Genomic DNA, 27,270 nt, shown 5'->3' on the forward strand with positions numbered 1-27,270 from the left:
AACAAAAACATGTATTATGTGCTTCATGTCAAGGGGTTTGGCTTTCTTGTTAATTCCCCAAGGATTGGGTCTATGTCAAATGGAAATTGGTTAATTATCCTAAGATCAACCCCCACTCTTTGGGTTTTCGTACAATGTTGTGAAATCTCTATAATCATATCATAACCCAAGGATTTGTTGATGTGTCGTATCATGTATGTAACATTCGCATGGGTCATGCAAACATTGATCCATTGAGTCAAACTAGATCAATTATTTTTTGAATAAGACCCGCTTTGTTTTCGAAATAAACTATTTACTTTCAATGATTACGAAAAGGAGGAGCTTTGCAAACACAACACGCCATTCCATGACATATTGATCTCGGCCTAATCAATATATATTAATGTGTGAATTAGATGTTGTGTCCAGTGATACAATTTTGGCTTTGACATATAGAATAATATTGAAACAAATAAGTTTGATAGATATGATGTTGTCGTGAAGTTGAGGCTTTCATGATGTCAAAACAATGTTAAAAATCTATAGAACAACATTTCCCATCTGGAGCTTCTATGATATTTCGGTTCGTGAATCGGAGTTATGAAGCCCAAGATACAACCTTCGGAAGGATCAATGCTACTGGGGACACAAATGTAATTATATCAAAAGGGGGATTCAAAATTAAATAAGGGTGATTTTGTAATTTCTCGAATGTACAATTACAAAATAGAATTTGTAGAATTTATAAATAAGGGTGGTTGGGCAGTTGACCCCCTATAAAAGCCACTCCCACGATGGCTGAAAAAGGGGAAGAGGGAGAGAGAGGAAGAAGAAGTGAGGGAAGAAGAGCAAGCGAAGGTGAAGGATGCAGATGTCGCTCAAGAAGGTGGTGGCCTGCTGAATAGAAGACGAATACTAAAGAAAATAAGGGAAAAGTAAGAAAATAAAGAAGTTGAAGTGGTCTATCCCAAAACAACTTATTTTTGGTAAACAAGCTTTGTAACATAAAAATAGTAAATATAAAGATAAAGAAAGTTAAATCAAGTACAAAAAGGAAAGTGTTGAAGTGGTTGTTTTGATAAGCTTTACTTACAAGAGAGGAGAGGAGTTGAGTTTGAGTCTTGCCAAGTAACTTTTGGCAAATAAATATTGTAAGTGGTGTTTTACAAATAAAATTATTTTCGTGACAATGTCACATCTATCTTGTCTTCTTGCCTTCTTGTCCTCGCATCATCCGCGCGATCATCCCCGAGTTGTAGAACCTTGACGGTTGCGACACACAACCACAATCTTTACGACAACGCAATTACATGCATGTGATAATAATAACACGACATCATTGTCTTGAATCCTTTATTTTACCACAAACAATGTCCATGTTTGCTTTTGTATTTCGTGGGTACCTTTACAAGGGTTCTTATGATGTTCAACCCTCCTATAGTTTCGTGTTATGTTGTTTTTTGAAGGACTATACCAAAGAACAATACCTTATTTGTATTTGTGTCAATTACAACGCCATTAAGATGGATTTACCTCTCCACGGTTTGAATGTGGCCTATTTGTTGTGCATAGACAAAACATTTATTATCCATTTTTGTATTTTTAACAATATTTTCATATCTAACCTAGAAAAGTTCCTTAACCCATCCACATAACTGATGGATCAAACATCCACCCATCAACAACAAGCGAAGAATGTGGCACATGTTGGGATTGCTCTCGCTTGACCAACATAAGTAGAAACAAATATGATTTCAAAGGGTGGTGCCTTCGCGATCAAAGAAACAAAGTGACTGCGAGACAGACACGACGAGTAAATAAACAGGCGACAACTTTTGAACGGTCTACAAAGATCAACATAAAGGGAGTGGGAATCGTGTGCGCAACTCGATTTCAAGAGTGGTTGTGGTGCGAGTCCGTGCGAAACTTGTTCCCCCCTATTAGCGTAGTGACGGTCTAGAAGGACGGGACACTCAGATTGTCGGGTCGAAGGGAAAGTGCCAAGAGCTGCCGGGGCCACAAGGGGGCCCACATATATTTCTGGAAACTTCCGGAAACTTTAGTGTTTAGTCGGTGTAGCAGTTGGTCAATGGAAACCTTGGCAACACCTTCTCTCCTATGTTGAAGTTGCAGAAATCCAATGCCTCGCATGAACGGCTGGACCTCGCATGGAAGAACCACTTCAGGGATCCTTTTCTGCATCAGACCAGCCAGGTAACTCATCGCATCCTCGTATTACCACCATGAAATGGAGCTAGAGATTAGCGAGTATGTGTAGATGCCGCCGTCTATGTAGATATATTAGTTAATTATAGAAAGACAGAGAAAGTTCTGTTTCCATCCGTTCAGGTCAGCTCCAGCTTTCCTGGAATTGCGAACGCAATCACCTGGATCGATGGCTGGTACAATCTCTTTTGGGTTCGCCAAGAACTCCGAAGAAGAGGAGGTATGGTTGAGGACATTCCTGCACATAATAACAACACACTTGTGGCTTCACTCAAGGCTTGTGCCAAGAAGAAGAATCTTTGTGAAGGTATCAGGCTCCATGCTCATATCCTGGAAAGGCTCAGTTTTGAAAATAACCCTTATATTGCGAGCACTTTAATCCATATGTACACTCAATGTGGGGAGCTTGATAGAGCTCGGCAAGTGCTTGAATCTCTTCCTTTCCGTGATGTAGTCTCTTGGTCAGCTTTAATTTCAGGATACTCTCGACAAGGCCTCGGTCTTGAGGCTCTCAAATATTTCGAGCAGATGCTAAGCGAAGGTCTCTCCCCAGATGCAATCACATTCACATGCATCTTGAGAGCTTGTGGGAGCATGAAAACTATAGAAAAAGGTCTGAAAATACACGAAGAGATTGTGAGTAGGGATTTGCTCAAGAAAGATGCTATGCTCGGTGCTTCATTAGTGGATATGTATGTTAAATGTGGCGTGATTACTAGAGCACACGAGGTTCTCAAAGAGCTTCAGACAAGAAATGTAGTCTCATGGAATGCATTAATCTCTGGCTACGTCCATCATGGACAATTCTGTGAAGCACTGAATTATTTTGAAGAAATGCAACTCCAGGGCATCTCTCCAAATGCAATTACCTTCACTTGCATCTTGAAGGCATGTGGTAGCACAGGAGCTATAGGCAAAGGCAAACAAATTCACGAAGAGATAGTAGGGCAATGCTTGCTCGAGAAAGATATTGTGCTCGGGAATGCTCTTGTGGATATGTATACGAAATGTGGTGTGCTTACCAAAGCACAAAGTGTTCTTGAAGAACTTCCAAAAAGAGATATAGTTTCTTGGTCCACAGTAATTGCAGGGTATGCACAACATGGTCAACTTCATGAAGCACTAGACTGTTTTCGCAAAATGAGGAGCGAGGGACATTATCCAAATGCAATTACTTTTGTATGCCTATTGAAAGCATGTGGCTGTGCAGGTGCGATAAACAAAGGCAAACAAATTCATGATGAAATTGTGAGTAGGCGTTTGCTTGAGAATGATGTCGTTCTCGGAAATGCTTTGGTGGATATGTATGCTAAATGTGGTATGCTTTCAAAAGCGGAGAAGGTGCTAGAAGCACTTCCTGTACGGAATGTCATCTCTTGGTCAACACTTATCATGGGACATGCCCAACACGGACAGTGTCACAAAGCAGTAAACTGTATTGAACGGATGGAGCAAGAGGGCTTGTGTCCAAATTCAATCACATTCATTTGCATCCTCAAGGCCTGTGGCAACTCAGGAGCCATAGATGAAGGCAAGCGTATTCACGAGAAGATCATTAGTAGGGAGCTGCTGGATAAGGATATCATGCTCGGCACTGCATTGGTGGATATGTATGCTAAATGTGGTATGCTTTCAACTGCACAAACTCTGCTCGACGAGCTTCCTGTTCGAGATGTGGTTTCTTGGTCTACATTAATTGCTGGGTATGCACAGCATGGGAAAGGTTGTGAAGCATTAAAATGTTTCAACTCAATGCAAATGGAAGGTTTCTCACCTGATGAGATTATGTTTTTGTGCATGTTAAATGCATGTGGCCACTCAGGACTGATGTATGAAGCTGAAATGCTGTTTAGTAACATGCTCCAAAAATATAATGTAGCTCCTAATTTCGAGCACTATGCCTGCATGGTGCTTGTTTTTGGATGTGGGGGAAACTTTGAGAAAGCAATGTCTGTGATAACAGCAATGCCATCACGCAATCCTTGTGCAGTTTGGCTTTCATTATTAAGTACTTCTCGGAAGTGGGGAAATGTGAAGCTTGCGAGGCTGGCTTTTGATCAGGTAGTACGTCTGGATAAAAGTTGCACTGCCGCATATGCTCTTATGGCTAATACTCTCGCAGCTAATGACATGCAAGAGAATGCAGAAAAGATAGAATCTATGAGACTGGCATAAGCTGCTGGGAATGGTGCATGGATCAATGTGAGTGAAAATTCATCAGTCCTTTCTAGACTATGAGAAGGTGACCTATTCCCTGAGTGTGCTCGTCAAATATTCGTCCCTTACCAAAGCTAGATAAGCTAAAGATCGTGATTTTATTGGCTATAAACACATTTCTCAGCATGACCCAGAAATGACTTTTTTGCTTAATGGAGGATGGTTTGCTATTTGCAGCGCGAGATACAGGCAGCAGTTGAAGTCATGACTTATGGCTTACATGGTAGGGTCCTAACCACAAAGAGAGTGCCGAGAAGGGAGTTTTTTCACGAGAAAGAACATGTCCTATGATGAAACAAAAGCTCAATTGCCGTATATCGAAGTGTGAGGCTGCACATTTTGATATACGGTTTTATTGTGAAATGTTACAAAGGCGTATATCAAAGTGTGAGGCCCCAATGGTATCAAATACTTATTTGTCAATAAGTGCCACATGAAAATATTATCAAACATGGAAATATTTGCATGTGGAAGTCATTCGGAAATATTTGATTTTTGTCCCATGCATATGGATTGACTTTGTACACTTTGGGAGGGCAGAGAAGTGGTCAAAAGATCAAACAACAGAAACATTTAATGGTTGATAGCAGCCAAAGGCAAGTGGACCTTCAGCTGCAAGAAACTTACAGCCTTGATCAAATAAAAGAGGCGTTTCAATAGCAGTAAAATATGCTTTAGTGTAAACTTGTGGCAAATCTTAACAATATATATCTGTAAATAATGGAGATGTTGTGTGATACACATCTAGCTAGTTTAATAAAATCTAAATAAAATATTGTGATGTCCAAACATTCCTTGGCAAACGTTTATTCTTATGAATTAAGCAATGAATTTGAGGACAAACTCCAAGTAAAATACATATGTAGGTCCAAGGATGTGTATGACATACAATATCGGAGAGGTGTGCATCTTGAAAAAGCAAGCCATCTTTGTCACTTGTATTTATGCTTAGCACATGCTCTTAAGAGTATGCGCACATATAGTTGTGAGATATCCTCATTAATTATCATACATCTAATCCTTGTCAGTTTCATTCATAGTTGTTCCATCTAGCGGTTCATTTGTGACCTTTGCATTTACTCCACATTACTCAGCGTGGTTGTGTTCAAACATTTGTTGAAACATTGCATCAACTGTCCTCCCCATATGATTGTTTGCATTTGTTGAAACATTGCATCAACCGTCCTCCCCATATGATTGTTTGTAGGAGTGTAAGGTTTCAAAGGAAACTTTGCATTCAATAACAAAGGGAATATGAAATTCAAAATGGAGACCAACTTGTTTCTTTGTTACTCCAATATGCATTTATGGACAAAGTTCGGGATCATAAGAAGTATGCTTGTCAAATTATCAAACGATATATTACTCCTCTTTGGGATTCTTCACCTACAATTCAACAACACGGACGACTCACTCAGTTCACGAAACCTAATGCAATGGTCAGGGTTTTCAAGTATCGTTACTACTAGCGAAACACCTCACAGAGTCAAAACGATTAAAGACTGGGAGGGGTTTAGGGTTTAGGGTTTCGCAAAACGATCCCCCAGGGGATGTGCTCAGGGACACTAACGCCTAGGGCGGGTTAGAGCCCGGTCGGTATCGTTCCGGTTATATAACCCACCCCCTGGAATGGGCTGCATAATCCTGCCACACTTTTGTTTACTGCTAATATATATGTATGTTACATGTACACAGTACATATAATATATATGTCTTGGCAGAAAAAGGCGGGAAACTACTACATTCGGAACAGAGGCCGCAGAGCTTGTGTTTCTCTCTAGGGTTAGGGTTTCGGCAAACTGCCCAGTTTTCTGCTTCCCTGTATCCGATTAGCGTCAGGGCTTTCGTTGCAGGAAGAGGAAGAGAAAGAAGAAGGGGGGACGACATGGACACCTCCAACCCTGCTCCCCTGGTGAACGCGGAGCTGCTGAAGAGGTACACAGGACGGCGCGTGCGGTGCGTGCTCAAGGTTTTGCGCGAGGAAGGGAGCTCCGCCTTCGTTGGCCACACCTCCGATGGGATGCAGCTCACTGTCAAGCACTCCTCTGGGCCATCTCCGCTAACTCAGTTTGTGGAGGTCATCGGCGTTGCAGATTCTGATCGCTCCCTCCGAGCAGATATCGTCACATGCTTCGGTAATAACTTCGGTAAGATTTCCTTTTCTTCCGTTTTTTTTTTCTTGTCTCTGTTTTGTTTTTTCTGTAGCTCTGGCCATGTCTTGTTGAGAGAGATAGTGCGTATGTTTTTTTGTTCTCGCAACTGTTCCCTGTTGACCTCTTCACCTTGCTCTTATCACCTGAAAGCTTACTGATTTTCGGCAAAGGCACAGAAAATGGGAAATCAGAAAATTGCTCAAGATTCCATAATCTATGGATATAATATGTCCACATTTCAGGTTTTGAAACTTCGTATGATTACATGCAAATTTATATGAAGGTTAGCAATTTTGCATCTTTGTTTTGGATCTTTGAAACATTGCGGCTGTTGTGTTCACCCTGTTTGTGTGGTATATCCATTGAGTGGTCAAAAAAAAATCTACTAACTTATTTGCGTTTCCTTCTCATCGATGAAAAAGTTAGGAGATTTAGAGAAAAATCTGCAAATCTGGATAGTTTTTGTGTGGGTGTTCCAATTGGCAATTTTGTTGACGGTAGAAATGTCCATAAGAAGTATGCCTTGCTATTCTCATAGATGGTTGGGAATCTGCAAAGCAAGTGTAGGTGGTTTCTTTGTGAAGATGTAATACATGGAAAGATGGGGTTTATGGATTCCTTGTTAGGTCAAGTAGCTCATGAGATCTAAGAGGATTTACAGTTTTGTTTTCGCCACTGTAATTGGTTCTTGTACAGAAGACATGAAGTGACCTGTGTGCAAAAAGCTGCATGAGCTCAGGGGGATAGAGGATATAGCATACTGAGACATAGCTTATTGTCGCAGCATTCATAGGTTGGATTTGTGGATTTTTGTTAATTCTTTTGTATTGTTAATTTGCATTTCTTTCCGTTTTTTTTCATTCCCTCTGCTGTTGTATGCATCAGCCATATGATAATTATCACTTGATTAAGGCATCCAAACATCTGTATTGCATGTGAAGAGGATGGGGGTTTGAAACTGTTTATCCACATTACAGCTGCCCATTCTTTTTTGGGGGTGGGATTATCTAACTTATGAACCATATATTTTGAGCTCTTTTAGATATTACAAACAAATAGCTACTCTCAATAGTCAGTAAACATTGATCTGACATGGCATGAATGGTAGACTGCAGTGATAGAGCATTCACATTCTTTCTCCAAGGAAGTCTATTTTTGTTTCCTTTTGTATACACTCAGCATCATTCAATATTTAGCAGAGTTCTAAAATTACCCCTCATTTTTTGCAGATATGACCTCTTTGAACCAACTTGTTCAGATGGCCAATGCTGAATATCAACCCCTCTTTATATAGCAAGCAAAGGAAGAATCCAACTTTACTGAATGATCATAACTAGACTCAAAAACAAATTGATGAATTTCAATCCTGTCATTTTTGGGGAGAATATTTGTTCTATTTAATCGAGTGATTGTTCACAAGGGTTTTAAAACACACGATTCTTATTTTTCTCCTTTGACTCGGCACCTTTTATCTATACACTATGGGCTACTATTTCTTCACAATTATGTATTCTAAACACTTTGGGTATGCTGGAGGATCATGCTGGTGTCAAATATATGCCACAGGCATCGCATAATATGATAGCATCCATTATGAATTAAAAAGGAAATCCATCTAGAATCTCCAGCTTTAGTGCTTGTTTCCACCTGTGATAGATACATCACAGATATGCTGTTGCTTCTATGTTACATGTCTCACACCATTATTTTTCTAATGACAGCACTGCGATTCAATTGATCCGATCCCTCATACATTTGGAAATATGGCAACCCTTTCTCTACCACCACAAAATTCTTCCAGCTTTAGTGCTTGTTTCCACCTGTGATAGATACATCACAAATATGCTGTTGCTTAAATGTTACATGCCTTGCACCATTAATTTTTTTAATGATAGCACTGATTCAATCAATCGTTCATACATATTGAAATATGGCAACCCTTTCTTGACCACCGCAAAATTCTTCGACCTCTGGATCAGAGAAAATACTAAACATTCTTCATACCTTAGTCATCTTGCCATTTATGCAGTAGTGTAAATGCGTATTGAGATGCCTTCTCATGGGGGTAAAATGACACACAAGACAAATTTGTGATGTGAAATATTACTACTGTTTATGTGATTCTGTTAACGCTGACACCTCTGATCTTACAATGGGCCTCTACTGGGGCAGCATCTAGAAGATGGTTAATTATTCTTGTTATCAGTAAAAGTTTTACTTGGAGAAGCATTAGATCTAATATCTCAAAGAGGCATGTTCTGCATTATCTATAAAAACTTGCAATGCAAGCGAGAAAAAGACACAGATGTAAACAGGAAGACAAAAATACATAACCAAAATATTCAGGAGTAAGAAGAAGGCATCTTCAGTTACAGAGTACCAATAACCATAACAACGAGATTCCTTATTTGACAGCAGCAATACTAGAGCTCTCAAGCAAGCTTAGAAATCATCACCACCATCATAACTATAGTCATCTTGGCCAGAGTAGCGCAGTGCATCCTCTTCAGCTTGCTCCTCAGCAGCTTCATTCTCCTCATGGTCAACATAAGCATCGAGAGCAAGGGCACCTACACCACCGGCAACGGCACCGACTGCGAGGCCAGTTGCGAGGCCGCCAAATTTGCTACCTTTGCTAGGAGGAGGATCCTGGGAGTAGTAGCCAGATGGAGGGGGAGCTCCATATGATGTAGAACTTGCATTGTAAGGAGGTTGTTGGCCATAGCCATACTGAGGGGGTTGTTGGCCATAGCCATATTGAGGGGGCTGTTGGCCATAGCCATATTGAGGGGGCTGTTGGCCATAGCCATAGCTAAGAGGTTGTGCAGGATATGCGTAACCTGGTTGGACATAGGATTGAGGTGGGGGATAATCCTGAGGAGGGTAACCCTGGTATGCTCGGCTCGACTCATCACCTGATTTATATGCGGGAGGGGGCGGTGCCGCCGCCGCATACCGCTTCTCTCTAAGCCGAACAGAGAATTCGACCTTGCCATGTGGCCGTCCTGATGGTCGCTTCAGTTTCAGGCTGTAATCTAGGGTTTCCTCGAAGCCACCTGCGTCCACTACCTCCATCAAGGGCACAGAAACCGAACCCACCTTGGCCTTCTCGGGTTTCAAGGGATTCTCAGGCTTCTCATGGTAGATGGCCACCACGAGGCGGGCATCCTGCAGTTGGGATTTATTGACTGGGATGGTGAGCTTCTCCTCCCACTTGGGGTCGGTGTCGCCGGATGAATCCACACGCGTCGACACCTTGGTTTGGTCATTGTCGTCGATCCAAGCCACAGCATAAGCGCAGAGCTCGCCGACCTTCCAGTTCACGTTCTTGAGGTCACGGGCAGAGTGGAAGGTGATGTCCAGATCTGAGGCCATTGCGGGAGCTGGAGGTTTGGGCAGGGGCAGGATGAGACCGGAATATCAAGGGAAGGGGGAGGGGGGGGGGGGGGGGGGTAATGAGGTAGATCAGGGTTTAGGGTTTAGGGTTTAGGATTTAGGGTTAGGGTTTCAGGTGGTTTAGATATGGAGGAGATGAGCTTCTTTGCTTATGAGGGAGGGAGATGAGGGGATGCGCGTTCAGTGCGCGTGAAGGGAAGAATATATGCAGGGGAAGATCAGGTCCAAATGCGTCGTCTCGGATTGATGGGTCCTACCACTCACTCACTCTGTCTCTCTGTTTCTCTGTTTCTCTCTCACACACAGTTTCCATTCCATTCCCTTTCTTTCTTTCTTTCTTTCTTTTTTCTCTGTCTCTTTTCCTTGCCTTGACCCTCAAGTTGAGTAAAATGGATGGCCATGTCTTATCTTACCTTCATTATCTATCTATCTATCTATCTATCTATCTATCAATCTTTATACCCATTTCCCGCCCATCTCCACCGATCGGCCCCGTAAAACCAAAACCATCTCGCTCGTGTTATTTTACTCGTTCCCCGCCCGCCCCGAGATCTGTTGCTGTCCGCTCATACGAGAGACTCCCCAGCCCATTTTATTACTTGTTGTCCGTCCGCTCATACAAGTCTTCCCGGCCCGTGTTATTGCTTGTTGTCCGTTCCTAGACTTCCCGCCCCTGTTTGTCTTATTGTCACACGTCTTGCTTGTCGTGCACTCTCCTGCTTTAATCGTGGGAAATTTTACTTTTACCAAAAAGAAAGGCTCCCTAAGGCACGTGGGTCCTGCCTTGTTAGCTTCATTAGGAGTCATGATAAATCTTTGGTAAAGAATTACGTAAATATGCGGTCTTCATCTATGTATTTTACATGAAGGTAGGAAAGAAGGAAGGTAAGAACTTCTTCCTTTCATTAAAACGTGTGAGAACTACACAAAACCTCCTTTTTGTCAGCGAATTGTATGCTTCTCGTTTTTGCTTGGATTGAATTCTTTGGATTCAGCCAACCTTTGTTTACTTCAACGTGTTATTTGCGTGAACTTCTTGCCTTATGGGCCTTTGGCATTACTATAATCTAACTATGAATTCACCCCATATATATATATATGCTACTCTTTATCATGCCTACCAACAAAAATTTTTATCCACATTTTTATGAACTGAACATTTAGCCCATTCAACTCCATAAACATGTGTTCCTCTTGTTAAGACATCTATTTGACATAGTATATGCGTGAAATATTTGAAGGAGAGGAGACCAAACTACTCCTTGTCACAGACTTAACCTCCCTATCTTGAAATGCTACTCTGGAAGTCCTCACACTAAGCATATTCTGCAGTATGATTCTCGAGAATTCCTTACATGGACAAAACCATCACTTTCATATTAGTTTTCTCTAAGAACGTTTTGCTTCTAACCTATTAAACACCCTTGACCCATAAAATGGGAGAGGGAGTGTGCTTTATAATGATTGTCAGATTTGAGATCGAGTCATGTTAACCACCCATGACTGTTAATATATTTAAAATTTTAATATATGTCTCTTTTATCTCGTGGTTGTGGATCCAATGTTGGTTGTTTGAGAGATTCTTTGGAATATCTTCGTAGGGAAGATGTTTTGATTAAATATTATGCGATGTATCAATGAAAAACCCTAATTATTTAACAAAAGCATGGAAGTCACCCATACATGTCACCCACTAGTGAGAAATAGGCACCCCAATCTCATCGACGTTCTAGTTGATCGCGAGGGCAAAATGTGGCCACCTTCAAGGGAGACATTGCATGGGACTAGGTTGGTGTGATCGCATGAAAGGAGTTAAGGCCACATGCTTCACTTATTTATGCTACTTTTGATTGCACGTCCTTCTCTTCTCTCCTTCAATTTATTGGAAAACGCTCAGAGTGTGCTCTTTACTGATCATGCCTCATTCGATTGGCCATGTATACTCTAGAGAGAGAGAGAAAGAGAGCCAAGATGGATGTAGTTCATTTGGTAAGGTTGAGAGAGAAAGAAAGAAAGAAAGAAAGAAATATTAACGTCTTCTAAGGCCAAAATTGGTCCAAACCTATTCATCTTTGCTTCTATACATATACATTATACTATATGTTAATACATTCTATACTTTATACTATGTATATATTATAATTTATACATTACATATACAATGTCACAGTATGAACCATATGGGCATTCGCATTCGAGTATGGAAAACACCCTTCGAAGTATGGTAAATACCATACGTTTGTATTCATAATTTATTATAATTTATAAGGTAAAAGAAAGTTAAAGTAAAAAGTGAAAAAAATAAGAATGTTTCTGATAACATACGCGTATGAAAAAGAATGCTGGCCAATGCATTCGAGTATATTACGTAGTACGTACTATGTTATATTAATATACATGATACACATATACTATTATACAAATACATGTATGTATACGCTGTGTACACAGCAGATACATACATATGTCTATAGAGATAGACAGAGTGAGAGACAGAGATCTTATTGCAGACATTGTTGCTGCTTCGACGATTTCGATCATGGCCATGGAAGCTGTGGACGATGCCATTCGCCTCCTCGACTCCATCATCTCCAGGCTCAGAGACCCCCGCCTCATTTCTGAACGTCCTCTCCCTCTGCAGGTTCTCTTCTCTTTCCATTCTAGCTTAACCTTCATATCATACATTGGTTTGTTTTTTTCACCACGGTCTTAGGAATACATCCTTCGTGCTTCTTCTTTTCTCTCTCTGATAGGATGAAGCAATAGGAGATAAGAAGCAGTTTGCTGCCTCCTCCCTGCAGAAACCCCCTTCTGTTCCTCCTCCTGCTCCGTCTTCACAAGGTGCGTTCTAACACAACAATCTTTTTTTTTCAAGAGTACTAGTCCGATCCTCATATCCCCTTATTTACTTTTATCAGCGTCAGTGGTGGTTGAGGATGGTAAGGAGTCGTCAGAAGATTTCGATAAAGCTCATCTCGAGGTTCATTCTCAATTCTCTATCTCTTATTTTCATGTCTTTCATCTTCTTCTTAGAATAGAAAAAACCAAAATTGTTTACGATCTTCCATAGCAAACACTAGTGTCATACCTTGTTTGCAAAAAAAGTGCTCTCTTTCCCTAAAATGCAGTTTGATTTTCGGAACTTGCTGATGGAATATTTATTAAGGAAACATGATCCAACATTATCATATGACTATCCTGCTAGATTTCTATAATTCATATTTTTTATCTCACAGAAAAGAAACTCAGCGAATTAGTAAACGATCATTTCACGAGAGTGCAATGATGGAGCAAAGGTGGATTGTATTTTTGTAGAGTGCAAGGGAACAGAGCATGTCTTGAAATAGGATCTTGGTATAAATTGTTGCTTGACTGTGATAGTTTAGGTCAATAAAACCTACTAAGAGTATTTGTTGTCCTAATGAGACCCAAGAATCTTACTTGGAAGGGAGTCATGAGAAGCTTGATTATTCAAAAGACATCTTGGTTGACATTTACGGAAGGCTAAACAATTAATCATATCCATATCATTAATATTGTCGGAAAGCTAAACTATTAATCATGTGCATATCATGAATATTGTCAGAAAGCTAAACAATCAACTATATCCATATCATGAATACCGTAGGAAGGCTAAACAATCAATCCTACCTGTATCATGAATATACAATCAATCCTAGAAACAATAAACTATATCCATATCATGAATACCGTCGGAAGGCTAAACAATCAATCATATCCTTATCATGAATATCATTGAAAGCATTGAGAAGAAATCTATTGTATAAAGTCAAAACTATGTATGTGCATTTGTAATATTTGTCTTCAAGCAGGATTTTCAATCTACTTTTGCTTGAGCAAGAGTACTTTCCGTTTTACTTATACACATGAAGAAATAATTAATAACATGTGTTCATGCTGGTAAGGCACGTAGAATTTGTTTTAGCATGGAAATTTTTATATAAATGGTATTCCTGACTTTCACCATCATCTTTTGTAAGAAGAATAGGCAGATACTATAGAGAGGGATGGTAATGTTGCATTGAAAGCTGTGTGCTAATGACCGCTGAGAATCTGAAATTATCAAGATTGACTTTAGTCTCTATCTTACCACTAAAACACTGTATTCCATGGCCAAAGTATTTTACTTTGATGGGAAAATGCCATGAACCGTTCTCAATTAGCTTCAACGTGTCTCAAAACATCTCCTTGAATGTGTAGGTGGGGCGTGTGATCTCAGTTGATGATCATCCAGTTGCAGACAAGTTGTATGTTTGCAAAGTGGAGATCTCTAATGGAGAATTAAAGCAGGCATTCTATGATTTCTTTATTTAGATTATTTTACAGATCACTGATCATGACTAGAGGAACTGAAATTCTATCTTTACAGGTGGTGGCTGGTCTGCGAAAGTTTCTTTCACCTGAAGGATTGCTTGAGAAAAACGTATGCCTTGTGCGGAACTTGAAACCTGCAAAACTAGCAGGGCAATTGAGTGAAGCAATGATATTGGCCGGTGAAACTTCTGATATAAATGGGACCCTGAGCGTGAAGGTATGTCAGTATATATAATGGTGTCCACAACTCACAGCATTTATATTTTGCTTCATCTCTGGGGCATTGATGAGTATGTATGTATGGACAGATTCTTGAGCCCCCCATTGATGCATCAATAGGTGATCGTATATATCTGGAGGTCAGTTATTTTGCCTTTAGCATGTAGTGTTTGATGTGTCATCTTGATACTGACTACTCGATCTTCTTTAATAGGGATCGGTGCCATCTGCAAAACCTCCTAAGCAGCTGAGCTCCAAGATATGGGAGAAAATAGTGCCTTTGCTAAACATTCAAGGTGATTATGAGAAGATATGCCTGCTGTTCATTCAAGTAAAACGTTCTCATTATGTGTATATTATGATGCCAGGTGGTGTTGCAAAGTTTGGTAGCAGGTCTTTGGTGACTTCTTCAGGTTTAGTTACAGGTCCAGATCTTCCGGATGGTGCAAGCATCCATTGAATAGTACTATTCTGGTGAATATAATTCCCAACCAAAATTTTGATTTCATTGCATTATGAGTTCAAACGAAGAGATTAATAGTCTTCTTTAAAAATTCATAGTTTGCTTAAAGGTCTCCATGAGGAGAGAGCTTGTCTGCATTGCCATTTTTTCAGTTCAAGCAGGAGAGAAATTAGTTATCGAAGATCCATGCTGATGCTAAGTAAACTAAAAACTGTGGTACTTTTTAAGCTCTGCAATATCACATTGAGGCTCACCAAAATTTACACATCTGTAGTTTGCATGGTTGATTTAATTATACATTTCTTGTGTCGAACAAGCTTCTCCATCTAGTTAATTTTTCTTATGATGCTTTATTTGCCAAGGCGTCTCTTATGAAGACTGGGTGGATGTAAAGGTCTACGAAGATTTCAGATAATCTAACACTCCAAATGTGTCTGGATATTGAAGGGTTATTATATGGTTGATGAGTTTGTAGACATGTATGTGAGCCATCTGCATACACGGGCAGTGTTGTGTTACATGTATGCATGGGGGAGACCTCCATGATATGTGGGATCTTAGTAAAGCTCTATGTAGGATAAGGAGTTGGGTATTATCATGTGGGTTATAGGTATACAAGTGATGGAAGGGTATCATGTTTAGTGGAGTGAACCAAGCTCGTTGAAAGCTTTTAAGATGAATTAGAAATTAATTTAGGAACTTTGTTGATTAATCCTAACTGAATCCATCTACTCTATTTTTGCTTCACTTGATTTTTTACAAGTAATGGTGCACTATTTATATGCAAAAGTGGGTCCTTGGATCCATTAGGCAATCTGCACAATAGAGTATAGGTGGTGCTACAAGCGCTAACTTTGTATTAGGGTATGTTGAGATCATGTGTGGCATGTTTTGAGAGCTCCTTGCTTGGATTTCATATGGTGGGGTCTGGAATCTACAATGATGCACTTGAGTTATGCGTTGATGATTCCTTGATTCACTACAACTATGCATGCCTTATAGAGATTATGAACACCACGCAAATGTCACCAATTTCCCACGCATTTCATGAACTAAAATGATACGACATCAGTTCTTATTTTGTAAATAACATATGTTCATTTTCATCTTATTCATAATGTATCATGTAACAAAGTTTTCACAAAGCTGCATGTGCACTTTTATATTATGATTAATGCAAAAGTATTCACATATGCTACAATATGATATCAAAATAAATTAAATGTGACATTTCTTGTGTATTGGTGTTTGTTTAGTACCTTGTGTTTATCATCACCATATGCTAATGCAAAAGTATTCACATATGCTACAATATAATATCAAAATAAATTAAATGTGACATTTCTTGCGTATTGGTGTTTGTTTAGTACCTTGTGTTTATCATCACCATATGCAAAACTCCATCAAAATTGTATTAAGGATTAGAATAGGCCCTTCATTCTTCCCTTTCTAGAGTTATTGATGGCTACATGACTTGATGTTATGTACAAATACATTTTCATTCACAATCTGGTTACAACATTCTTGCCTATGATTTATTTCAAGAAAGTTGTAGGCATGGGTTTAGGGTTTAATTGAGTCTATAACAGAAAAATAAAACCTGCAAATGAATTCTAAAAGCATACAAATGTTTTTATTCATTCTCCACTAGAAAAAAGCCTTCAACATGAAAAAAAGCATCTACGGCCAATACATGGCTCAATTATTTTTAGTTGGTGTATGGTTACAAGATTTTTGTAGTTTATGCTGTGTTTAAGAAGATGGATCTACCATTTTGTAACCCTTGCACATAATGCATGCTTTATACAAACATGCTAATTTGTATCCAATGTAATGCTAAAGGAATATTTCATAGCCATAAACCTCTCGTTTTTGGAATAACATTGTACCAACAAAACTAGTTGAACAATGCTACAAATATGCTATTGTATTTAAGAAAAAGGGGAAAAATAGATATAATGTATTGGAGCTAACATTACAAGCCTCAATTTCTTTGAATTGGATTTTAGCCGAATAAGATTGCTTAATAGAACACAATCCCAATATGTGTGCCTATAAATTTGGAACAAGAAGGATATGCACTAAACAATTTCCAACGGGTTTACCTCTAACATGCTTATGCAAGTACCTTTGCAAAGCTAACACCCACATTAAAATTCAAAATGATGAAGAATTCATATATCATGGATAACCAATCTACAACCTTGGAGTTCTTGACCTTTCATAGTGAGTATTTTGCCCCCTGCTTAAAACATCATGCTTTCTACAAATAAAGCTTTGTGAATTATTCCCCACCTACCTCTATAATTTATGTTATACTCTTTAAATTTATTGATTCCATTGTCAAGCATTCACAATGATTTTCTTGGGTGCAAAGAAGTTATGTGAAAGCAATGTATGCAACAAATTACAATATTTAAAGAAAGGTTTGAATACAATCAACCAAATATTCATAGTTCTCACTTTGATAATCAAACAAAAACTTTGGAAGGTGGAGATTAACATTGATTTTTCATGCAAAAAATTGGAAAATAGTGGGAAAATGGGTGTTTATCTTGATAGTAAGTTTGATGGCAAATCTAGTTTCAAATTTGGACAAATATGTCAAGATTTTACACTAGTCATTAGTTTTTAGATAAATATGGTTTTTCAATCCAATGGATGAAAGATCCATTTTAGTAATAGAATCCTTGTTGATCCAAATGGATTGTATACTAACAAACAATTTAATTAAATAGTGATTCACACCCACATAGACTTGATAGAAGCCTCCAAATAACATGTTCTTTAAGATTTCCATGCTCTTCATGAGTTTCATACCAACAAATATCATGTTCATAGACCAAAAAAGTCACTTTGTCAACAAAATTTAAGCATCTAGTTGAGCTTGATAATATGTTCTCAATAGAAAATTTGTCGAAGGATTTGTATTTAGTTGAGCTTAAATCCTCTAAGAGAGCTAGATCACCAATGTTTTTAGGATTAGGGTACTCTATGTTCAAAAGCATCGACATGCTTAGTATGCATAATGCACGAGGAATGTGACCACATAGTTGGTTACCATCGAGTTGCACAACAAGTAAGCATGCGTGCTCTTCCTACATCTTTCTGTCAACATCTCCTTGAACTGTTTCCTCTAAATATGTATGGTAGGCAATATCTTTAGAACGAGAGAGGAATACAAGACAAGGCCTAACTCTATGCAATCATGCTTGAGGGTAAGTACGTCAAGCCACAAGCAAGCGTATAAATCAGTTTGCTACGACTTGTGAGGGCGGGATTACTCTTTCTTTCTTTTTTTCCTAAAGGGCATTGTATTATGGAATCTCACATGACACAAAAATTAGCGCACTGCACACTTGTAGGCACCTAGGTCACATGAGATGTGCTAATTTGGTGATTCATTAAGGATTGCTGTGGGATTTGAGATTATAGTCTTGATGAATTGTTCCTTAGAATTATTGACTCTTGAGCAAGGAACACACCCCCCCCCCTCCTCCAAACACATTCAAAAGAAAGAGAACTTGTTGGATATTTGCACGGAATACCCCTCAGTTTTCATAAATCTCTGCAGACACCCCTCATCAACAGCTCTGTAGATGCTTTCCCCTGACACGGGGGAGAGAGTGCAATAGAAGGAAAGAAGCGAATGGAAGGACGAGACGAGAAGGAAGGATGGAAGGAAGGGAAGAGCCCCTTTTACCTTCTCTGACTGGCTTGAATTTCTGTGCAGAAAATAAATAGATTGATCATCTAATCCATGGGCCGTAGAAGGCAACCCCTCATATTGGAGCGAACAGCTGAAGTCCTTGCCTCTTTCAACAGGAGACCGGTGGATGAGGAAACCCACTTCCCTTCTTTTCCTTCTGTCAGATTGCTGGCTGGCCTCCTTAACATAGAAGATTCGAGCTTCTTGGAGAATTCTGCAGCTCATCTGGATGGAAAAGACGTTGTCGGTGTCTCTGTAACAGCTCTAAAACGTCTCTCTCTTTGCTCTGGATCATGGGTAAGCTGTAGATATATATGATACAATTCCCAAAAGCCACTTTTGATTTTTCAATATATTTCCTTCATCATATTATTTGCTTCTATGATACTGAGGACGTGAATCCCCCCTCACTATAAACTCTGCACCTAATTTGATGATAAAAGGGGCCTTTTTTGCTTCTAAAATTCAGGTATTGGTGAAACATGTGCATACAAGGGTTGCTCGGCCTGCGAGAATAGTGGTCATTGATCCTCCCAACAGAAGAATGTTTGGTGATGATAAGGATTGTAATGATAAATCAATATCAAGGAGTCATGGTCTGTATTCGCTGCCACGGATTATGCTAAACTCAAGCAATGCATCTGATATGAGACAGGATGTTGCGTACTTGTCGCCCATGCTAGCATTCAACCTCGGGGTCCACATTGAATGGGTTCAGCTGTGGTTATCATGCAATGGCAATGACAGTGACAATTCCCTTACAGATGGAGTCCACCAGAGTTATTTGAAGGATGATCCATCTTCCTTTGAATTTTTGATGGTTGATGTGTGTTCTTTATGGCAATTGCTGCGGTTTTCATCTCCTGGTTACCCAAAAGAAGTGAATGAAGGAAAAGTAAATATTGAGAAAACCCCGTTAAAATTTGCCTATCATGTGCGTATAGGCCACATAAAAGTTCCAGTATCAGGGGTAGTCCAGATGTCAACCAGTTACTCGTCTTCAGAGGGGCAAGAAGATTTGGATAATGCTCTCCAAGAGTACTTCAAGTGTAGCAGAGTTCTTGCTAGGGGAGACACATTTTCTGTGAAGTTTGTGGTTGATCCAAAGCAAAATCTCTCATTGTCTAGGGAAGAGCGCATTGTCTTTTTTAAGGTATGTGTAGTTCATGCCCTATTGTATCGCACATTTGATGCTTATTTATCTAGGCAGACTAGACATATGGAACCTTTTATGAGCATTCATGTCTCCTTGTTTTATCCCTTTTTTAATGTTTTTCTGTCTAGACAGGTTATAGCAATGGAACCAGAAACTGAACCTTTTCTTTGGGTGAACTCCAACCAGACAGCTTTGGTCATAGGGAACTCTGTCTCTTCTCAATTGCCACCTTCATTATTTATGCCTGACTCATCAATAAAACCGAAATCATGGGTTGCACCATTGATTGATCAAATGACACGGTTATTAGCTCCGTGTTTGCATCCGAATGCACCTTCTCTGAAATTAAGAACATCAATCCTCATTTGTGGTCCGGCAGGTATGACTTGGATACTTCTGTTTCTGTACATTGCTGATTGAAGTGCTACATCAATGTATGGAAATATTGATAAGTTTGATTGCGCTTTTTTGCATGCAAGGATGTGGGAAACGTACAGTGGTGAAGAATGCAGCACAAAATCTGGGTATGCATGTGGTAGAGTACAATTGTTATGAGCTTCTTGGACCTTCAGAGGGAAAATCTGCAGCTGCTATTATCCAGGCATTTGAAGTTGCTAGAAGGTTGTACATGGAAAGCACATGTCTTTCCATCTGCCCTATATCGAAACTTGAGCTAGTTTTTAACATTTATAAATGAACTTGTGAACCCCAATTATTTTTAGATACGCTCCTGCTGTTCTATTGCTTCGTCGTTTTGGGGCATTGGGTAAGAATCCAACAGCTGGCCCATCTTCTGATAATACCGGAGGGATCTCAAGGTTGGGAACAGTGATTCGAGAATCTATTTATCACAATCTGAACATACAGACTGGTGATGAGGCCCCAATTGTCATTCCCGATGGTTCAATTTCAAGGCAAGATGTACGTGACCTTGAAGAAATATGACCTTGATAAGCTCTTTTTATTTGAGATAATTATTCTTACAACTATTTTGCTTTGATAGTTTACACTTCACACAGAAGGGCATAAACAGGGCCTTGTTATCCTCATAGCTGCGGCTGAAAGTACAGATGCATTGGTTCCTCCATTACGAAGGTGCTTTACTCATGAATTAACAATGAAACCTCCAGATGAACAACAAAGGTTTGACCTTCTTCATAGCTTTCTTGAAAGAACCAATCGATGTCGTATTTCTTCTTCTGAGGGAGAAAGTAATGTGAAGGTGTGTTTCTTTATCTTCAGACATACAAGTCTGTGTCTTTTCTATTTGCTGGATTCTTAATATGCATTATATTTGTGCAAAAATAAATAATCTTAAATTTATGACAAGAGATTCACATATTACACTACTGGACAGAAATTATAATAGACTTTTATGTAAATATCATCAAAATTATTTATAGGTCAAGATTTTCACATAAATGAAACGATCACTCTGTATCTAATTGGAATAACTTCCTCTGTCCTGGAAGCAAGCCAACGCAATGGCAATAGGAAGAGGATTTAAAAAAAAAGGGAAAATGCATATGAGATCTTATCTCTATATAGACTGAAAGTACCATTGGAATGGGAATTCTTGTTTACAAATCCATGTAATCCATCTTGGCATGTGATGTGCATGTGCATGTTTTCAGAGAATAATTTTCATAAAGTTCAATATAAAACTATATTTTTGATAATACCAGGTATATTTGTCTCACATGATGTTTGTATTGTATAGGAATGCCAATTTGGAGAATTGGCGAAAACAATTGCTTCCCAAACAGCTGGTGCTGTTCCTAGGGACTTGCAAAGTATTGTGGCTGATGCTGGTGTATCTATGGTCCTTAAAATGCTTGATGCTGGCAAATTAGAGAATCAAATATGTGATGGTGCAATGCTGGGGGACAGGCAAAGGGAAAAGGAAAAGGAAGGAAATATGATGTGTCAAACTATAAGTGATCAAGATAGTGAAGATTCCCTGGAATTATGTATTAAAGATGTTGAAAAAGCCTTTGAACATTTCAAATCAAGGATGGCATCAGGGCTCGGTGCTCCCAAGGTAAAGAGAAGCTCATTAATGCATGAACATAGCATTGACATTTCTTGTTTAACTTCAGACGCATCATGAATCTTAAGTCATCATCTCCATTTTAGTTTCAGTATTACATTAATGTTTCAAAAAAAGGAAAATCTTTACGCTTTATACAAAAAGTTTTATGGTACTCAAATAATCACAGGTGCCAAATGTAAAATGGGAAGATGTTGGGGGTCTTGAGGATGTCAAAAAGGAAATTTTGGACACAGTTCAGGTGTTATGATCTTCCTGCTACTTATTATGTAAAGCCCTACTTTATGTTTGACCATAGCATAATATGATATTGCTTTCTTTCAAATAGCTTCCACTTGTACACCGGGATCTCTTTGCATCAGGTTTGCGACAACGCTCTGGTGTTCTACTGTATGGGCCTCCAGGAACTGGGAAGGTAAATAATGATAATTGAAACAAATCGCAGCATTGTCTATAATATGAATACTTAATTATGATGTGGTGAACTTGCAGACTTTGCTTGCAAAGGCTGTTGCAACAGAATGCTCTCTGAACTTTTTGAGTGTTAAAGGTCCTGAGCTTATTAATATGTATATTGGAGAATCAGAAAAGAATGTCCGAGATATTTTTCAGAAAGTTAGTAAAAGTGTTTGATTAACTTTCGTTCAATATGATTGTGATTGGCTTCGTTATAAGCACTTGCAGCAAACAAATGTCTAATGTTAATGTTTCACATATTGTTTTCATGTTTGGAAACTAGGCTAGAGCAGCTCGTCCTTGTGTTATTTTCTTTGATGAGCTGGATGCCCTTGCCCCTGCTCGTGGAGCTTCAGGTGATTCTGGAGGAGTTATGGACCGGGTGGTGTCTCAGGTATGTAGGGTGCATGACCTGTTTTTTTTGGATCCATTGGGCTTTTCACGGTTTAAACTGACAGATTCATGAGAGAGGTGATATTACAACCTAATATAAGGAAAACTATGGAAACATATGTGTTCCTGGGTTGTTAGAAATTAGATTCAAATTAGTCTCTCATCTCTACTCTGTCAATGCTGCATAAAAATAGATTTTTGATCCATGATCCCTCAAATGTTGATGTTTTCATGTTATCAAAATACTGAGGAATTACCTTTCCTGCGAGTCATTGGTCTTCATTCATTTCCATTAATCAGATTTTCTTTTTCACATTAGATGCTTGCAGAAATTGATGGATTGAGCGAAGGACAGCAGGTGATATCACTGTTTATACAGATTTGATATGGTACATAATTTTGTTGATGTTTTGAATCATTTATAGATATTATGTGCAGGATCTGTTCATAATCGGTGCTAGCAATCGCCCAGATCTTATAGATCCTGCACTGTTACGCCCAGGTCGATTCGATAAACTATTATATGTGGGCATAAGCACTGAGCCATCATACAGGCAACGGTTAGTCAATCAATTATGTATGATAGAGAATTTTATCATATGGTGTTTTCGGTTGTCAATGATTTGTGCTCTCCACTCACTGATTAGAACTTAGATGAGAAGCTAAGGTGTTGAGTCAATCTGCTCTCAAGAAAAGATGAGATGTGTGTGCACTTGTGCTTGATCAATAATAATGCAATTTGGTTGACCAGGGTCTTGGAAGCATTAACAAGGAAGTTCAAGCTGAGCGCTGATGTTTCATTGGAGGTTCTGGCAAAGACCTGTCCAGTGACATTTACAGGTGCCGACATGTATGCACTTTGTGCGGATGCTTGGATGCAGGCAGTGAAGCGTAAGGTAAGAGATCCATGATCAATGCTTGACATCTCTTGGGTGTTCAGGGTTAATCCCTCTCACATAGTTTATGGTTTAATGTCTCATTTTCCACTAAATTTCAAAGCAGTGATTGCATCTCTGTCCATCTCTATCTTGAAGATCTAGATACATGCATTTTTACATTTATTTTTTGTCCCTTTCAGAGCAGTGACGTGGTTTAAGGTTAAGGTTTTAAGGCGTGAAGTTGAGTTTTCTTTGCAATAGATTTTAGACGAGTGCTTTGATGCATGTCTTTCTGTGGAAGATGCACATTATTGCAGTTTTTCAGTATCTGGATACCCAGAGGACACTAACATTTGCTCTGATGTTCCAATGTATGCTAACTTCCTTTCTTGCTGTCTTCATGTTGAAGGTCTTTTGTGAACAAGATGATGTGAGTCCAGACGCTGAGGACATTGTTGTGAATCATGAAGACTTCATGGAGGTACACCATTTGTTGAGCCATGCACATTCGAAAGGGGGTACTTTGCAAATCTTGAGGCTTACATGTGAAAATAACTTGTGCAGGCACTCCACGAGTTGACCCCTTCATTATCAGAAATGGAATTGTCACGCTATCAGAGGCTGCGAGATCAGTTTGAAGGCCAAAAAACCTCCAAAAGTTTCACTTCCACATCCATGGAGAGAGAATCAACAATGAATGACTTGGATTAATGTCCCTTTCTGGTTCAAAGAGCATGATGATGACATCGATCATTTGTAGAGACTCATCAATGGGCGGCTTAGATTAATTTCAGCAGCAAAGTGAATGCATTCATTTGTCAATCTTTTACATTCTCAACCGCTCTTGATTATCCCGGTTTGCATCTCATTGAAAATCCTCTTTCCATCCCTTTATTCGTTGATTCCCAAAGCTTTTGACATGTTTCTCATACTAGAAATCTTAGCTTACAATTTCGTGGAAAGAACTAATGATGCTGTCACATAAAATAATAAGATTGTTTATTTTGCTCACACGATATTCAAAGTTTTACCTTTTTTCCACCTGCAAGGATTCCTCAAAATGATACATTATGTGAAGCAATCTTGTCCACCCTACTTTTTAAACCTTCAATCCTTGTAAATTGTAATACCACATCACCTTTGCTCTAGCCTCTAGACATGGTTGTCTTCTTTTTCAACAAAGTAATTATTGGATATCAATATTTAATCTTTGACTTGGTGCTAATCGTTTGCCTCCTAAGCATTGTTGCAGATATTCCTATGCTTATGGGTGATGGTATCAGTAAATGCTTGCCAATCGTGGTTTCACAACTCTATATTTAATGACAAATGAGAAAAATGGTAGTCTAAAATTTCTCTTGCAATGAAAGTAAATTTTCATGTTCTATGGCCAAAGTGATCAAGAGTGTGAATGTTTGGATGACATGTTGGCCTAAGTCCTCTCATATCTTTCAAATTAACTTAACTTTGTTTAGAGGCTAGATCAATTATTTTGAGATTTACTTAATGTCTTAGGGACACTTGTTATTTGTCAATTGTTGAATTGTGATTCCTTTTGAAATCAATACAATGTACACACCTTACTTCCATGATGTTGAATGATAATGTTTTACTGAGTATCATTTAAAACTGAATACAAAATGAGAATCATGTTTGTCAGCATTTCATCAGCAAGAACATGCTACCACTTTTAGTGCTTAGGTTATGAAAAATGAATTTTCTCATGAGGACATACATGTTTTCTACGTTGATATTGTTTTATGAGTTCTCATCATTTTCACTCTTGATATAATATATTGCTAAGAGTAAAAGAATAGAGAAATATGTCCCATTATCTTGGATAATGATGAAACCAATAATAATGAGTTTGTAGTTTGAACCCATGCTCTCAAGATTAACGTTCTTCTTCACCTTTTAACATGATGCCATTATTAAAATAATCCACTCTTTATTATCTTGTCAAATTGTTGTCACGGACCACGGTTTTTCATGTTTTGTCCTTCATAATTGATATATTATTATCAAAATTTGCATATGTTCAAGTAATTCTTAGAACATAAAATATCTTTCGTGTACTTTCTATTTGTAACCACATAATTATATATTCAAGCTATTATTACTTCCTAGTTGCTTACAATTGTATTCTATTACCCTCTCTTGTCACCTTGGAAGAATTTAAACATGTTTCACACAAGACAATGTTAACAAACAACAAACACTATGAACATAAAAATAAGGCACGTCAAATCACTATGTGAAAAAAAGGCATGTTACATGTTAGTGGAAGACAACTAATTTGTGATTCCTTGATGTACATTTGTGAAAGTGCACAAATAGTTCAACAACAAACAAAAGCAAATGAAGAGCATGGGATTGTAAACCATGCTTAAAAAGTGTGAAGAAATGTGTCACAATAAATGGATTGGAATTAATGACAATACCAAATTGACAAAGCTTATGTATGGGAATTTCATTAAAAGTTGATGATTGATGATAATGTCGTTAGTACCATGGTGATAAGGAAATGATAAAGTTATGAGGAGTATATGAAGAAATAATGGAGCCAAACACCTTCAAATTTTAAGTGACATGCCTAACACCTTGAAGATAAACCAATGCCTAACATCCAAGTCCCTATACTAGAGTGCTACAAAAAAAACAATGGTTTTCTAGGGGCTTACCCTAGCCAAAAAATTGAGTTGAATGAGAACTTATAAAAAAGGCAACTGATAATACATTGTAAGAGAGGAAAAGAGAGAACACACAAATGTGGTGGCAAGTACCTTTCTAGAGGGTCTCAAGGAATCACATGTATAGTTTGCACAAGGCACTAGAAGGTACCTAGATGTTTGTGTTAGTCTCTCTCATTTATAGTGAGAAAAAGAGAGCAAACACAAATGTGATGGCAATGTGCCTTTCTAGAGAGTATCTTTGATCTCTCTTTTTTATTGGTTGGGCATTGGGGCAACACCATGGGAGATCAACACACCGTTATGCGTAAACATCGTGATTATGTACTTGGACACCATAGGTGGTCTAGAGACTATTGTTTTGTGTAAGCATCATGATTTCGGTCTCAAACAAATAAAATGCAAGCGCTAACGAGATCATTTCCCAGTTTGCAAGGTTGCATGCAAGCCCGTTGTGTGTGCCTCGCAAGTAAGCGAGGTTATTAATGGGCACGTGGAAAAACCGGCGACGGAGACAACAATGTATTTATTATAGCTCAAGTTGAGTAGGTAGGGGGCATACTTTAGAGATGAGCATCCAGAATCCCATCCATCAAGACCAGCCATCGCAACGCTCACCACATTTGCGATTAAAAAAGGAATCCCATCCACATGATGTTGGTCCATCAAGGCCAATCATCGCAACGCCCATCAGGTTTGCAAAATACAAAGAATCCCATCCATGTGGGTCTTGGATGGCTCTTGTTGTACATTAAGTTCCATGAGAGGGGGGGTATCGCAGCAAGTGAAAGTGCCGCTGTCATCAATCTGTCAATGGGCATGTCATGTTAGATGCAGCTGTTATTGAGTGAGAGAGAGAGAGAGAGAGAGGGTCCCACAAGTGGAACCATTGCCCCGTTGCCTTCAATCCATGAACCCGTGGGGTCGTGTTCTCGTGATCCCGCCAT

At 38.9% G+C, this 27,270-nt stretch overlaps 5 protein-coding genes across 5 annotated transcripts; 4 read left to right on the top strand and 1 right to left on the bottom strand.

Moving 5' to 3' along the window:
- The first annotated feature begins 2,068 nt into the window (after positions 1 to 2,068).
- On the top strand, positions 2,069 to 5,195 carry LOC147856391 (pentatricopeptide repeat-containing protein At3g09040, mitochondrial-like). The gene is made up of 2 exons (XM_087329360.1): positions 2,069 to 2,196; positions 2,332 to 5,195. The coding sequence occupies exons 1-2, from the start codon at positions 2,101 to 2,103 to the stop codon at positions 4,381 to 4,383; spliced, it is 2,148 nt and encodes a 715-aa protein (XP_087185486.1). The 5' UTR covers positions 2,069 to 2,100; the 3' UTR covers positions 4,384 to 5,195.
- A 1,020-nt stretch (positions 5,196 to 6,215) lies between these two features.
- Positions 6,216 to 8,021, top strand: LOC147856392 (replication protein A 14 kDa subunit A-like). The gene is made up of 2 exons (XM_087329362.1): positions 6,216 to 6,572; positions 7,808 to 8,021. Exons 1-2 carry the CDS (start codon positions 6,311 to 6,313, stop codon positions 7,870 to 7,872), a joined length of 327 nt encoding a protein of 108 aa, XP_087185488.1. The 5' UTR covers positions 6,216 to 6,310; the 3' UTR covers positions 7,873 to 8,021.
- A 796-nt stretch (positions 8,022 to 8,817) lies between these two features.
- On the bottom strand, positions 8,818 to 10,024 carry LOC147856393 (Calcium-dependent lipid-binding (CaLB domain) family protein). Its single transcript, XM_087329361.1, has one exon. The coding sequence runs from the start codon at positions 9,951 to 9,953 to the stop codon at positions 9,021 to 9,023; it is 933 nt and encodes a 310-aa protein (XP_087185487.1). The 5' UTR covers positions 9,954 to 10,024; the 3' UTR covers positions 8,818 to 9,020.
- A 2,433-nt stretch (positions 10,025 to 12,457) lies between these two features.
- LOC147856394 (uncharacterized) lies at positions 12,458 to 15,316 on the top strand. The gene is made up of 8 exons (XM_087329015.1): positions 12,458 to 12,615; positions 12,728 to 12,815; positions 12,893 to 12,954; positions 14,196 to 14,285; positions 14,365 to 14,526; positions 14,618 to 14,668; positions 14,743 to 14,824; positions 14,897 to 15,316. The coding sequence occupies exons 1-8, from the start codon at positions 12,514 to 12,516 to the stop codon at positions 14,986 to 14,988; spliced, it is 729 nt and encodes a 242-aa protein (XP_087185141.1). The 5' UTR covers positions 12,458 to 12,513; the 3' UTR covers positions 14,989 to 15,316.
- A 3,318-nt stretch (positions 15,317 to 18,634) lies between these two features.
- PEX6 (peroxin 6) lies at positions 18,635 to 24,647 on the top strand. The gene is made up of 16 exons (XM_087329348.1): positions 18,635 to 18,997; positions 19,170 to 19,853; positions 19,989 to 20,235; positions 20,336 to 20,477; positions 20,579 to 20,777; positions 20,860 to 21,078; positions 21,577 to 21,897; positions 22,076 to 22,147; positions 22,235 to 22,321; positions 22,399 to 22,521; positions 22,646 to 22,756; positions 23,075 to 23,113; positions 23,194 to 23,315; positions 23,507 to 23,651; positions 24,043 to 24,114; positions 24,198 to 24,647. Exons 1-16 carry the CDS (start codon positions 18,752 to 18,754, stop codon positions 24,342 to 24,344), a joined length of 2,976 nt encoding a protein of 991 aa, XP_087185474.1. The 5' UTR covers positions 18,635 to 18,751; the 3' UTR covers positions 24,345 to 24,647.
- Positions 24,648 to 27,270: the final 2,623 nt, after the last annotated feature.

This window comes from Azolla caroliniana, unplaced genomic scaffold (assembly GCF_043228905.1).
Source record: "Azolla caroliniana isolate FFs.n. ecotype wild unplaced genomic scaffold, voAzoCaro1.0.p SCAF_13, whole genome shotgun sequence".
Taxonomy (NCBI): domain Eukaryota; kingdom Viridiplantae; phylum Streptophyta; class Polypodiopsida; order Salviniales; family Salviniaceae; genus Azolla; species Azolla caroliniana.

What these genes read in the sequence shown, in the direction of transcription:
- LOC147856391 (XM_087329360.1), top strand. Translation starts at nt 2,101, where the DNA reads ATGTTGAAGTTGCAGAAATCCAATGCCTCGCATGAACGGCTGGACCTC. An exon ending in TTCTGCATCAGACCAGCCAG is followed by an intron (nt 2,197 to 2,331) that starts GTAACTCATCGC and finishes CCATCCGTTCAG; the next exon opens with GTCAGCTCCAGCTTTCCTGG.
- LOC147856392 (XM_087329362.1), top strand. Translation starts at nt 6,311, where the DNA reads ATGGACACCTCCAACCCTGCTCCCCTGGTGAACGCGGAGCTGCTGAAG. An exon ending in ATGCTTCGGTAATAACTTCG is followed by an intron (nt 6,573 to 7,807) that starts GTAAGATTTCCT and finishes CATTTTTTGCAG; the next exon opens with ATATGACCTCTTTGAACCAA.
- LOC147856393 (XM_087329361.1), bottom strand. Translation starts at nt 9,953, where the DNA reads ATGGCCTCAGATCTGGACATCACCTTCCACTCTGCCCGTGACCTCAAG.
- LOC147856394 (XM_087329015.1), top strand. Translation starts at nt 12,514, where the DNA reads ATGGCCATGGAAGCTGTGGACGATGCCATTCGCCTCCTCGACTCCATC. An exon ending in TCGATAAAGCTCATCTCGAG is followed by an intron (nt 12,955 to 14,195) that starts GTTCATTCTCAA and finishes TTGAATGTGTAG; the next exon opens with GTGGGGCGTGTGATCTCAGT. An exon ending in GTGATCGTATATATCTGGAG is followed by an intron (nt 14,669 to 14,742) that starts GTCAGTTATTTT and finishes CTTCTTTAATAG; the next exon opens with GGATCGGTGCCATCTGCAAA.
- PEX6 (XM_087329348.1), top strand. Translation starts at nt 18,752, where the DNA reads ATGGGCCGTAGAAGGCAACCCCTCATATTGGAGCGAACAGCTGAAGTC. An exon ending in AGCGCATTGTCTTTTTTAAG is followed by an intron (nt 19,854 to 19,988) that starts GTATGTGTAGTT and finishes CTGTCTAGACAG; the next exon opens with GTTATAGCAATGGAACCAGA. An exon ending in CAGGGCTCGGTGCTCCCAAG is followed by an intron (nt 21,898 to 22,075) that starts GTAAAGAGAAGC and finishes AAATAATCACAG; the next exon opens with GTGCCAAATGTAAAATGGGA.